At 43.4% G+C, this 14,675-nt stretch overlaps 1 protein-coding gene across 1 annotated transcript in view; it reads right to left on the bottom strand.

The window, feature by feature from the left end:
* Window positions 1-13,178, bottom strand: part of MAOA (monoamine oxidase A) — a gene marked incomplete at both ends in the record, with an annotated part of 73,696 nt that extends 60,518 nt beyond the window's left edge. The window contains one exon of the mRNA XM_079728000.1: window positions 13,106-13,178. Within this exon, the coding sequence (XP_079584126.1) occupies window positions 13,106-13,178 (73 nt within the window). The remainder of the gene's footprint in view (window positions 1-13,105) is intronic.
* Window positions 13,179-14,675: the final 1,497 nt, after the last annotated feature.

The following is a 14,675-nucleotide window of genomic DNA, read 5'->3' as shown; positions in this document are numbered from 1 at the left end:
TATCTTGGCAAGGAAAGTTTAAGCTCTTAGTTTGAGAAATAAGGAACATGTTTAAAACATTTAAAAGGGATTCCAGAAAAATGGTTTCCAAAAGGTCTTGGAATTTGAAGGGGGAAGATTTAAGTCATTTAGAAAAATATTTTTTTAAGATGCTGAATAAATTGGGGGGGGTAATGTTTCTGTTTGCATGTTTATTGTGAAGAAGACTCTGATAAGGAACTTCCATGATAATTTAAAGCTAGAAAATACAGAATATGGAAATACAATCAAGATGCCATTAGAAAAAGTTATTTTTGAATAATAACTAATAACTAATTTTGAATAAATAACTCAGTAAGTCATAAATAAAGCACAGGCAAACACTTGCAGTCCAGAAAGGCTTTTTCTAATATATTGACTGTGGCTGTCTGTTGATTCGAATGGAAAAAAAAAAACCTAAGATAATGTCTGCTTACATCTTGAAGCAGGCATCTTGAATTATATTCCTTAATTCTTTTTTGTTATTATTCTGTGTATCACTATGCATTCTACCCTCCCCTCACTACAAAATTCAGTAATCACTCATAGAAAAAAAATCGTATGTCAACTCCACAGATTAGTTTAAGCGCTTTTGACATAAATTTCAAAATAAATAAATAAAAGCCTGTCTTTTTTTTTTGGTAAATGGGATAAAATTGTTAGAAAAGAAAAAGTTTTTAAGTCTGAAGATAAGTCACCAAATACAATGTAGCTACTAAAAAACAGATTTTTTTTTTTTTTTTTTTTTTTTTTTTTTTTTTTTTTGCTGTAGGCGGGCCTCTCACTGTTGTGGCCTCTCCCCTTGCGGAGCACAGGCTCCGGACGCGCAGGCTCAGCGGCCATGGCTCACGGGCCCAGCCGCTCTGCGGCATGTGGGATCTTCCCAGACCGGGGCACGAACCCGTGTCCCCTGCATCGGCAGGCGGACTCTCAACCACTGCGCCACCAGGGAAGCCCTAAAAAACAGATTTTATAATCAAATATTTTTTTACTTTCAAATCAAATATTTGTTATGAAAAGAGAAAATCTCATATTAAACCTATTTCATCTTGTTCCAAAGAAATATAGATTAGCCAAAGTTTAGAGCATTGTGCATTATAGCTCTTCCTGTCATTCATTTTCTATCATTTAATGGCCACACAGAATCTAGGACAATAGAAGAAGCCTGCTTCCCACCCACCTCTCTTGGCACCCCTCCCCACCTCCAAGACAGGGAAAGGGTTTAGCACAGGGGCATGCTGGTAAATGGTTAACAACCATCCCTGGCCTCAGGGGATGGAGGGGACTCCTGATTTGCAGCATTTGGATTTCCATGGTGTATATACACTCTCCACATGGCTGATTCAAAATCACCAGTGTGATTACTACCAATGTGATATCATTGACCGTGAAACTGGGAAGAGAAGTGTTCAATCAGGATCAGTCCTTTCATGACAGTAGAAGCTGGCTCCAACACACACTGTCAGACCTATAGACTCCTGGCCTCAGGTCAGAGAGGGGAAGGATAAACAAGTCTGGGAGAGAGTCTATTAGATCGGCAAGTGTATGAGATTCATTGGTGTCCTAGACTCTCAAGTGCCCTAGTGTCTAGCCTGTGAATCTCCCATGGGTGTGTTTGAAGGAAGAGGTCTAAGTGGGCACTGGCAAAATATCCCTGCCCCTGCACCAAGAGCTCTTCCTCTCCCAAATCATGGCAAACTGAGCCCATTAGGAGGAAAAGAGCCCCGAACTCCCAAATGTCCTGTGGTTTTCTGTGACAGTAGAGAGCCTGGAGAAGCTAAATGCACAGAGTTTGTTAAACCCCTATTATGTATATAAGGATCTGATCACTTTCAAAATGCAAAATCCTGAAATAGGGAAAATAGCAGATTATGGCACAAGAGAAACTTTCATCACTTTGCAATTAAGTATTTTAAATAGGGATAATGAGTTTAAAACAATATGGGCTTCCCTGGTGGTGCAGTGGTTAAGAATCCGCTTGCCAGTGCAGGGGACACGGGTTCGAGCCCTGGTCCGGGAAGATCCCACGTGCCGCGGAACAACTAATCCCGTGCGCCACAACTACTGAGCCTGCGCTCTAGATACCGCGAGCCACAACTACTGAAAACCACGCCTAGAGCCTGTGCTCCGCAACAAGAGAAGCCACCACAATGAGAAGCCCGCGCACCGCAACGAAGAGTAGCCCCCGCTCTCTGCAACTAGAGAAAGCCCGCACCCAGCAACGAAGACCCAATGCAGCCAAAAATAAATAAATAAAATACATAAATTTATTTTAAAAAACCCAACAATATAATTCCTCTTCTGGTTTCTCTCTCTTCAACCATCTGGGTTTTAGAGAAACCAACATAAAATAGGTCAATGGATTTATTAGAGAGGCTTAAAAAAAAAACAAAACCAAGTCTGCTAAAAGCACACCTCATATGAGAGTTCAGGCAATTGTTAATCCTGGTTATTAGATCAGGAGAGCCTGGGTGAGATGATGTATCCAGCCAGCAGTGCTGTTGCCATGGCAACCTCAAACCAAGCTCCAGCTTCTTAAAGCCACTGCCCATGGAAACTGTGTTTCCACAGATTCTGCAGTGCTTCCAATGTCCTGAGATGGTTACATCCCCACAGAAATGGGATAGGAAATGATTTAAGCCACACAGCACACCTGGAGAAGGAATTAATATCAGCAACAAAGGCTTTGAGGAAATGGTCCTTTGCTTCCTGGGCTATAAATCTGTACCCCTGCCTTCTCTACCTCACCAAGGGCTCTTTCCTTTACCTTACTTCTTCAAGTACATTCACATTATGAAAAAAGAGAAATTTGTCCATTTGACTCGTGCTACCCTTCAACTATTGATTTTCCTTCTACAACAAATGATTAGAACAAACCTTGAAATGTAGCATATTCCCCATGAAAAATGTCCAGTGACCCCACTTTCAATACGGACAAGTGATATAATCATCTGTCACAAGCTGCTGTATTTTTCTTCTTAGCACACATCACCACCTGGCACTCTATATACATCAGCTGCTTCCAACCACTGCAATCTTAGCCACTCTTGTCCAAACCCTTGTGGCCTTTTGCCCTTGTCCAAGGCAACATGACCTCTTGCCCAGAGATCTGCCTCTTAACTAGTGTGTTATATGTGTTAGACACCTTTGCATCCCTAGAATAGAGCTTACCGTGTTGCAGGTGCTCAAACACTCATTGCAATGAACAGAGGAACCACATACCAAGAAAAGAAAACCATGCTCACCTGGATGAGGGCAACGGGGAAGTTTCTAATGCTACTTAGATTATATTTATCTCAAGCAACTAAGAAAGACTGACAAGGACAGGGTGTCTGGTCATTTAAACCTTTATGCCCAAGTAAATTCGCAGATTCTTAATACTACTAGTACATTTTCTGGTCTCTGAACCAGTATTACGCTTTTTTAGCAAAAGACAATGGAGAATATCAATGTGCATACAAACTTGTCCCCAATACCTACATACATACAATACAGCCATTCTTATTATCTATCACCTATCTATCTATCTACCTATATCTATATCCATCTGTATTTTGTGCTTCCTTTCAGAGAAATAATTACCTGCTTTTGAAAATGCCAAATCTTCTGATCCTTTTGATAAGCTAAAAAGACAGAACTGTCTCAAATGATAAATAGATAAAAGCTAACAATTAACTTCAATTTGCCCTGAATTCACAGACTCGTTGTCTAGACAGTCCTAATTTATTTGATTATTGTTCAGCATTCATCTTCACTTTAGATAAATGGATCTCACACGACTTAGGGAATGCAATTACTCCTTAATTCATTATTTGCCCCATTCTTTCACTGAAACTGAAAATACACCAAGGGCACTCCACACTGCTGTCCTCAGATGCTGCACACTAGGATGCACTGTGGTTAGGAAGCAATTTCCAAAATGTTTTATGGAATACTAGTCCTCAAGATGCTCTGGGGAAAAGTATCAATGTTCATGGAAGTTGGGACATATGCTGTTTCTCCTTCTGGGAAGTGTATGGTGCACACTGGCATATTAAAGGCTCTGATAAGTCCTGCAGGGAAGAGATTCGTTTAACTTAGCATTTCTCCACCTTTTGCCTTAAAAAAAATTACATCTCAAAAAATGCACTTTGGGAAAGCTGGTTTCAGCTCTTAAAATACTGTCAAATATTTACAGTAATAAACTCACCTGGGCAGGTCCCAAGTGAACAACGCCTAGAGCACAAGCTAAGTGTTGAAGCAAAGTTTTAGTGTAGCTATGGCTTATGTTCTGCTGGCTCTCCTAGTTCTTCCTGTTTATTTCTTAAAGTGGTATTTTTCTTCAACTTTGACGTTCACCACCACCTATGAATGTGTATAGTGTACATCACATATTAAATATTTTAAGTTAATTTTCTATTATTCAGTGAAGTGATCTCTGACCAACAGAATTCTTACCTAACTGCACATTTGGACTCTTGGACTGAATACTCCGAGGAAAATAAAATGTACAGTCAAACAACAGTTCATACTAAAGTTTTAGAAGCAATGTTCCCAAAGAAGGAAAAAAGCAAAACCCATAAATTTTGCTCAAATCACATAGTGAGTGCTCGATCAATATTTATTGAATGAATAAATAAATGAATGAATGAAGAATACATGCAGACATGCAAGAAAAAGGTCTTTCACTTAAGCCACAGCTCACAGCTAACTCATTTAATCTGAAAAAAAAAAGTCACCTGAAAGGTCATCCTTGTTACATTTCAGAATTTATCCAAAATCCACAGCACTTCTGTCAAGCATTATTTTCTCCATGAAACCCTTTCCTGTCTGTCATTTCCTTCTCCCTTTTTGTGCCGCCACTGAAGCCCTGAACCAACCTCAAACACCAAGGGCACTTCAGGTTCATGGTTGTAACCCCTGCTACATAGAGGGGTCCCATGCCTCACATGGTCACTGGAGAGACAAATGGACTAACATAAATTAAGAGAACTTAACTCCTCCATTTGGGCCTGAATTTTGTCAGATGCCTTCAATGACCAATGTTCTTTATAAAGTAATTACAAATGCATATTAAATTGAAATGTGTATTTAATATCGATGGCTTCAATTCAGTACGTAAAATCTGTAAACACCAATCTTAGAAAACTATTTAAAACTCACATCGACTACCATAGCCTTCCATTTTCTTCACCAATATCGTCTCCCCAAATTCTTTCTTTTCAAAACATGGCAGGTTCACTGTTATATTTATCATGGTCTTAAGGTAGTAAATGCAGGTGCCTTATTTTTCAGCCTAGATTTCTTGACTGTTTTTATTATTGTCTATTTACATATTCATTACTGGTAACTGTCTAATGACCTAATAAATCCTTTGAATTCTTATTTTTCTTATTTTTCACCATTCTGTGAGTCTCAGGATCAGCCCCAAATCTTTATATTATAGGGACAGTGACAATGAAGAGGTTTCCATAATATCAGATGTTGGCCTGGTGCAGGGAAAAAATGGCTAGGCATAAAAATATGCTTTTAGGGCTTCCCTGGCGGCACAGTGGTTGAGAGTCCGCCTGCCGATGCAGGAGACACGGGTTCGTGCCCCGGTCCGGGAGGATCCCACATGCCGCAGAGCGGCTGGGCCCGTGAGCCATGGCCGCTGGGCCTCAGCGTCTGGAGCCTGTGCTCTGCAACGGGAGAGGCCACAACAGTGAGAGGGCCATGTACCACAAAAAAAAAAAAAAAAAAAAAAAAGCTTTTATTTTTGGTGAAAAGGTCCAATAGCTTTCATCAGATATTCAAAGGGACATTTGCTCCAAAAGGTTAAGAACCACTGATCTAAACTATTCAAATAATTGCTATACATTGTCCTAAAACCACCAGGAATGGACTTTTCAAAAAGGAAATAAATTCTTCATATAAAAGTCATCCATCCTAATAGGGTGCCTAATATTTTAAAATTTAAATGTTCACGAAGCAGGGGAATTTCCTGGTGGTCCAGTGGTTAGGACTCCGTGCTTCCACCGCAGGGTCACAGGTTAAATCCCTAGTCGGGGAACTAAGGTTCCACAAGCCAGGCGGCCAAAAAAAAAAAATGTTCATGAAGCAGTCACATGCAATGTAATATAGTCTAAAACATGAATTACTGTGAAACAACAAGCCACTAGTTTTTAGAGCGTCAAGCCTCAAAGTAAAACAATAATAAAAGTTTACTGCAGTTCTATGAATGAGCCTATAAAGCAAGCCTAAGTGAGGTGGGGTATATTCCAAGGTCAAGTTATGCCACTAAGAATTTTGTGGCATTTGGTAATTCATTTGACCCTCCTGAGCCTCCGTTTTGGTCCCTTTGAGCTATTACAGGCTGCAATTCTGTGACCCTTGAACATGGTGAATATGTAATTAACTCAACTCTCAAAGCTTATCACCTGGTTTTTATGTTCTTATTGACAGTCTTACCTAATAAATCAACTGAATATTGCTGTAAAGTAGGATTTCTTTCCTTTGGCCTGGCAACAACTAGAAAAGGGCTTTTAAACTAAGGCTCAGAGGAGCCATGGGAAAGGTGTGAACGAGCACCTGTAAGGCAGACCCAGATCCTGATTTAAGTTAGTGTAGGATGTCAGTATGATGGATGATGAAAACCATTTCCAGAATGCAACATGGAGGGAAGAAGTGTTGGGGAGAGGGTCCAAAAGAGAAAGCTGAAGACATAGACCTTTAAGAAGCCAACTATACTGAAAAAGATACTGGAAGATATATCATACATAACGTAATCCAACCTCTCATTTTACAGCTGACAGAACTGTGGTTCAAAGATTTGAAGCTGCCTTAATTCATAAGACTAGATGAGAACATAATAAAGAACAGATCACCCGAAGGAGAACACAAATTGCTGGTAAAGCTGTAAAACATTTTTCAAACAAAAGGAGAAAGCAGTCCTAACAATCAACTTGTCTCAAACACTTACAACATTTAAAAATGTAACTGACTTCTTTTGGTTCATTTTGTGCAGTTCTGATCACTCAAATTTAAAATGAAAAGTAACTGTCATTATGAAATCTATCTCATACATGCAAATGTAGTCTTCAAACCAGTGCTCATTGCATGTCTACGCTCTTGCAAACCCCTGTATGTGACATGAAACTACAATATTACCTCAGTCTTTTTGGGTATACCTGCATCCAAATACTGGCAAGATTTATCATATGTAAAATATGTGTATGTCACACCTGTACAAAGATCGTATGACCCAATATTTGCCAATAACAGACTTCCACATTTCCTTTTCTTAATTATTGGTCTCTATGATCCAATTATACTATAGTTATACTATACTTATACAATTATACTATACTTAGATCTATTGGGTTTTGCTTTGTTTTCCTTTTTTGGCTGCACCACGTGGCCTGCGGGATCTTAGTTCCCTGACCAGGGATAGAACCCATGCCCCCTGCAGTGGAAGCACGGAGTCTTAACCACTGGACTGCCAGAGAAGTCCCTAGATCTATTGTTAAATATATTTTTCACATTAGCTGAGTATTATGTATAGATTCATATCAATTAGTATTGGCCAAATGCTAAAACTGCCCATTAAATGTCAGATAAACCCCAAAGCTCATTCAACTATGAAGATATCAAAGAATCAGAACCCAAATAAATGTAATTCTTGTATTCTTTCTTCAACATTAAAAGTTAATAAAGTAAAAGAATCCTCACGGGCTTCCCTGGTGGCACAGTGGTTGAGAGTCCGCCTGCCGATGCAGGGCACACGGGTTCGTGCCCCGGTCTGGGAAGATCCCACATGCTGCGGAGCGGCTGGGCCCGTGAGCCATGGCTGCTTAGCCTGCACGTCTGGAGCCTGTGCTCCACAACGGGAGAGGCCACAACACTGAGAGGTCCGCGTACCGCAAAAAAAAAAAAAAAGAATCCTTGCTTATTTTTTTGAGAAAACAAAATTAGGGCCAAGAAGTGTTCTGAAAGGCAGAAAATTCATGCTTAGCTGGCAGTGAACCTCAGAGTACCTAAATAACCAAGGCACTGAAACTAAGTGGCATATTTTTTAATGTAAGCTTTCCTTAATCACTACAAAACTGTACAGTATGTGTTGCCAAGTTCTGAGTTAAAATGCCTAAATCACTCCTAGCAGAAATGATTCTTCAGGGTGATGTATTTCAGCAAAAAGGGAAACTGTGGTATGTTGTGGACTTGCTGGCAGGATTCAGAACATTAGTCAATCTTCTTACGAAATAGCTTTTCTGTCTCCGATGATGAGAAAGATTCCATCCCAGCTGCTCTTACACAGCACAGTGTTCCGGGCGGCTATGCTCTCAGTTCTTTTAGTGGAGCTCAGCTCGTGGATACAAATATAGGGAGGTTCTATTGCTTAGTCACTATTTGGAAAAAGCTCTCTCTCCAAGACACTTGGAATTTAATTTCAAAAAAACATGGAAAAATTCTGATCACCCAGGACTATCCGGTGTTATGATGAAAGCGTTTTCACTGTGCCCTGGCTAACTGTGGGGAAGATGTGGCACACTGGAGTAATCTCAGCAACTACCAGGATCACATCGCTAGAGGCACAGTAGGCAACTGTCTTCCTCCAGTAGAACTCGTCATGGGTTTAAGTTAAACACTACTCATGTATGACTTAGGGCTTCCTGACTCCGTATCTGTGCTCCTCCATACTCCCTTGTTTGGTGTGTCTTTTTTCCATCCTCTTATCTCTACCTGTTAAAATCATACTTATCTCTCAAGGCCCTGGCATTTTCTTCAGATTCATAATATTAATATTTCTCTCATTCTATGCATGTCAATTATTTTCTCACTTGATCACTTCTTGCAAGAGGATGGGGCACCTTGTGGTCAAGGACACTTCTTACTCCTCATTATATACTTCTTGCCCCGTGATCTAGCTACTGCCTGGCATATGGTAGAGGCTCCCAAAATGCTTGAACGAGTCCAGGCCCCAGGGCCACCCCTACCCATAATGAGCTGCTTTGAGGGGTACAGAATTCCCTTTCCCTAGATGCATTCAAAGCTACAGCCAGATAATTACTAAGGAGATGCCGTCGAGAGGATTAAAATCTTATGTGATTGGACTAGACTGTCTTTTAAAAACTCCTTTGGCCCAAAGACTCTGAAGTATGCACTGTCCCCTGGAGGTGGGCGTTTTCCCCCCCTCTTTTCCTTTTATTCTCTCTTCCTAAAGAGAGCTAATTCAGAAATTCTCAGTTAGGAGCAGATTTTAAAATCTTATACCACTGGGTTTCTGTCACTTGTTGTATCCGTGTCAGCTTATGAGTAAGAAGTAGCATGTAAAGTCAGTGACTCAACTGCTATATTAAAAATAACATCAAGAAAGAGGACATAAAATAAGTTCAAATGGTCAGATATAGATTACAAGCTCCACAAGAGGAGAGAAAAATCAAGAGAACCAGAATGATCAAGGAAAAGAGCGCTAATTGGGTATTGAAGAATGGATAGGATGTAAATGTTCAGAGAGAAGCACTTCCGTGTTAGGAAAAAAACAAAAACAGGGAAGGAATGGAGGGACAAAATAAACATGGTGTAGTACTGGAGACAAGAGAGCAGTGTGACTAAAGCTATGTTAGGGATGGTGGGAAATGCTACTGGTCCAACAAGGTGGGACTAGATATGTGGAGGGGTGGGTGGAGCTTGAAAGGCTGGCAATATACTATTGAACATCCTGAGCAGAACAAGGTGATGAAAGAAGTGTTTAAAACAATCAAGTCTGGGATGGACATGAAGGGAGAGCCCAAAGTGTGGCCACTGGGAAGATGGTCATAACCTGGTGAGTTGAAGGGGTTAAGGGTCTGTCCGGGGGATGGGGAAGACACAAGAGAGGAAACAGCCCAAAGGAGGAGTTAGAAGGATCTGTTGACTGGGTGTATAAGATAAAACAGAAGGATGTGTCAAAAATGATGGAAAGGATGGTGGTACCAAGAACAGAGTCAAGGAAGTGAGGAAGAGAAGCTAGGTTGGAGGGCAAGGAGGCTTTTGAACATGTTGAATATGAAGTAAGAATAAGACAGTCAAGTGTGAAATACCCAAGAGCAGATAAGCTATGGGACAGGAGTTGGGAGAAAGTAAAGGACTCAAACTAGAGACTTAAGAGCTTCCTATAGATAAAGGGAAAGGTGAGGCCTTAGAATGAAAAAGAGAGGGAGTGCATAAGAGCCCCAAAGTGATGAATAGCTGAACCTCGAGGTCATTTCAAAAGTAGAAGGTCGGTCGCAAGAATATGGGCACAATGAAAGGAACGGAAAAGGAGCAAACAGTGTGGGATAAAAATTCAGGATCCAATAGTGTCACAGAAGGCATGAAAGAAGTTTCAAAAAGGACTTGGTGATAGATGATGGATGATGGATAAGGACCAGAGCATGTTGAAGGTACCATTATACTACTTACAAATGAGTGCGGGGTGGGGGCTTCCCTTCTCAATTACTAATAGAGTACATAAAATTACTTAATTGGTGAGTGGGAGGAAAAAGGGATTTTGTGGCTGTAAGACATGCTGTTCCATGATTTTTAATGACAAAAGGGAGATATATTAAGATGCTGCTATTCTTTGTGCAGAGATAGTTATAAAAAAATGAAAGGTAATTCTGTTCATATGGACTGCTTTTGAGGAATTGAGGATGTGTACGCTTCTGGGAGCTATTTTGTTATATAATAGGAATAACACTGCAGATGCAAAGTATTGGCCATATATTATAAGTATGTGGGTAACATGTTAAAATGTGCCAGTTCTGACAGAAGAAATATCCAAAAGCATTTAAAACTGATATGGGGACTATTAAGTAATTCATGGGATACTGCTAAGCACACACAAAGATGAGGTGTTTCTGAGCTCGAGAACCCTTGGGAAGTAATGCCTCTCACCTGCTCGTGAAACACCCAGTCTGTGTGCAGGGTTTATCCTAAGCCAGACTTGCATCTACTTTCATTTTAGTTGTGAACCATCTGGCAAGACACCACAGCCAGGAAGCAATGTTTCTGGTCAGTTTGGGTGTTAAAATCAAATCTGACTGATAAGAGATGATATTAAAGGAATCCCAGTGCCTGTTCCACTGTCACTGATGAAGTGGAAGTTGGGTTCTGGAATAGGACTGTGAACTACTGTGCAAGAAATGCTCTCTTCTTCCCCCAAGTGGAAATGAACAAATTAATAATTAATAGTGACCATGGAAAGATCCAGGTTTTGAGGAGCCTGAAGCTTATATAATTTGGGTGCCCTCTTCAAGAAAAAAAAAAAGAATGCAAAAAGACAAATACAAGATTCAGTATGAAACTGGTTATTTATTTAGAATGAGAACCAGAAGCGACCTGCAGTTGTAAGGCCATAGAGCATAAGCATCATCAGCTACATGGTAAATCCAATTCTGCTCACGATCAACTACTTGGAGTAAAGTGTGGAAAGGGAGAGACAGCCAGTCATCAGGCAGAGAAAAAGTAACAGACAAAACGCTCCTTAAGGAATACTGGAACACAGAACAAGAAAAAGACAAGAATAAAGTCCCAGAAAGAACCCTGAATAGTGAAATATGAATGGTATAGAGATGGGAATAGAGACAGAACTCCTAATCAATTTACACAACACATTATCATCATAGTTATTTTCCAGTGATGAACAATCCCATTGCTTCTAGGAGGCTCACATACAAGAACTAGGCTTTTAGAAACACCAGTCCACTTCATTGCAGGCAGTCAACAAGTGTTTGTTGAATGAATAAATAAGCTAATAAATAAGCTAATAAATGAATGAAGGGAAACAAGAGAAGTACTTCTTTTTCGTACTCTCCACAAGGATCTGCTTTCCTGATGCTCCGACATACATGCATGTTTTTGTTGGCACTGGCTGGAGTTGTCAAAGCAACAGCTCATGCCAATCTCTTCTCTGGTGATTAGGACTGTTATCCGAAACAGGCCAAGTCAAAAGCTATCTTCACCCAAAAGAGTCTCCTCAGAAGGATTATACATAAAAATGGCTACTTTGGGGCACTCTACTTACTCCCTCCCACCTTATTTTTCCCTCTTTCAGGTATATTTCAGAAATGATTAACATTCTCCCAGGTTGTGGACAGACTAGTGTGGGACCCTAGTTAGAGCTGAAACACAATTCCTAAATTTCAGACATTTTACCAATTATGACAACATGTGACAAATTTAATATATCAATCATGATGAGGGTTCCAGGAAGATATGGGAAAGCCTTATGCATCACTCAGCTGGTCAGCTACAAACCCAAGCCAGGACCAGAGGAACCCAGGCTTGCCAGCTGGCTCATCACAGGGTAAGATTCAGGCAGTGGGGAAAGACACAAACAGGACATTCCCTTATCTGCCCTCAGCCCCTGCTTCACAGAGAGATTCCCTTTGGATAATAAATGCCCTACACTTTCTGCAAGTTCTAAAAAAAAAATGGCTGGAGTAGGTTAAAACTAAGAGCCCACCTCTCTCCCCCCGCCCCCACTTTTTTTTTTTTTTTAAAAAAACCTTTTCCTAAAAGATTCTTCCTCCTTCCTCTCCAGTTACCAAATTTTCTAAGGAAAAGCGCTTTGAGAAGAGCAGGACTGGAATAACACTCAATACTACCAAAATCCGTATACTGATGTTCTGTTTAGGGCAAAGGGCATGAAATTAGGAAGGCAAAGCAGCTACCTCAGGAATTAGGAGTGAGGGTCTTAAATGGGAGAAAATCATCGCCACTTCCCCGGTTAGGTGATTTGACATCTGCAGAGTTACCTCCGTTTCTAGGTTTTGTAAAATAGGGACGAATAAAGTACCCACCTTACAGGACAGCTGAGGATTGAGAAAATCCACGTAAACTGCTAAATATAACTGCACGGCAAGAGCTAATTAAATGTTAGTATTTCATAGTAGTAGTAAAATTATTGTGCCTGCCTCCCCCAGTTCACACACCACCAGCAAACCCGGCTCAACCCCACCCCCTCCTCGCAGGATCCTGGGCTGGCCACCGTTGCACTCTCGCATGCACAAGAGAGACCCCCACCAAACGCCACCTTGCGGCTGCAAGTCCCTCACCCCAGGCCGGCCAGGGTCCCTCAGGCTATAGCGCTACGGTCCACACTGACCTGAGATGCCGCCTCCTATCACGACTACGTCGAACATGCGTCCCGCTCTATTCGCCTTCTCCTGACCCTCCATGCTCTGGTCGAGGCCCTCCGGGGTCGTGGGTAGAGGAGTGGGGCCGGCCAAGGGCGGAGCGGACTTTTCTACCGACTCTCGGGGGGAGCCCGAGGGCGGAGCCGATTCCTCCACCGATACCCGGGCGGAGCCCGGCGCTGAGGGCGGAGCGGACCCTGGTACTGGTACTCCCGGGGAACCCGGGGGCGGAGCCGATTCTTCCAGCGATGTTCGGGGGTAACCTAGCTCTGAGAGCTGGGTGGACTCTTGTGTCGACACTCGGGAGGAGTCCAAAAGCGGGATAGATCCTCGTACCGACCTCTCGGGGGGGCTGAGAACCGAGGTCGGGGCAGACCCTTGTACCGATTCTCGGGAAGAGTCCAAGAGCGGGGTAGATCTTGGTGCAGATAGCCGGGGGGAGTCGGGCATGGAGACCTGGCTGGACTCTTGTACTGACAGTTGGGGAGAGCTACTGGGTGTAGGAGGTCCTCGTACCGAACCCCAGGGGAAGCCGGATACTGAGGGCGGGGTGAACCCAAGTAGTGACACTTGGGGAGTGTTACTGGGTTGTGGAGGTGCTGGTACCTATATTTTGAGGAAGCTGGGCATCGAGGGCGAGATGGATTCTTGTACCGAACCTCGGAGGGAGTTCTTGGTTGTAGAAGTTCCTGGTATTGATACCCGGGTGGAGTCGGGTACTGAGGGTGGGGCGGACCGACGTCGGGACAATCGGGGGGATACTGAGGGCGGGACAGATCCTTGTATAGATGCCCGGGGGTTGCTGGTGTCCGAGTTAGAGGCTGGGGCGGCTCCGTCCGAGGTGGTCGAGCGGGTCGCAGACATAGGGATCCGGTCGGTCTGGAGGCGGGCGCCAAAGCCCCAGAGGCCAACCTTGGTGTCTGTGTCAATTCTTAGGCCAGGAGCGTGGCTGAGTTGGGAGGGCGCGCTGTGTCTCCGGGAGCACCCCGCGTCCGCTGCGGACGCGTTCGACAGGAGGTTGGAAAACTGACGGGAGAAGGTCCGCCACTCTGAATGGATGCTCTACATGCGCGTAGAGGACGAGGCCGCGCACAAGGCGGAGGCCGGGTTCGAGATCTGCGCAGCGGGGTCCCCGACTCTGGGAGCGCGCTGTGCCTCGCGCCCGCTCCCGCCGCCGCCACCTCCGCCGCAGCTGAGTTGTGTGCGCTCATTGTTCTGGAGCGCGCGCGGGGGGCGGGCCTGGGGGGCGATGTTCTGCTCTCCTCCGCCCCTCCCTCACGGGCGCGCGTCTCTCCCGCCCAAGCTGGCCTGGGTCCGCACCCTCGGAGACCCGCCCCGAGAGCCGGGCCCACTGCGGGGTGGGGAGACGAGGCGCTGAAGCGGCCTGGCTCCGCTTTCCCCGCCTGTACGCGGCGCGCGCGCGCGGGGAACCCTCCCGCCAGGTGTGGCCTGGCGGCGCCACCGAAATAGGGGGTGTGGCCTGGCGAGAGTGTGGGCGTGGCCACATGGGGGTTTCAACCTGGTGATTTTATTCTTTAA

Source organism: Hyperoodon ampullatus (assembly GCF_949752795.1).
Source record: "Hyperoodon ampullatus genome assembly, chromosome: X".
NCBI lineage: Eukaryota > Metazoa > Chordata > Mammalia > Artiodactyla > Ziphiidae > Hyperoodon > Hyperoodon ampullatus.
The sequence above is the reverse complement of the archived record's forward strand: the minus strand, read 5'-3'. Positions and strand labels throughout refer to the sequence as shown.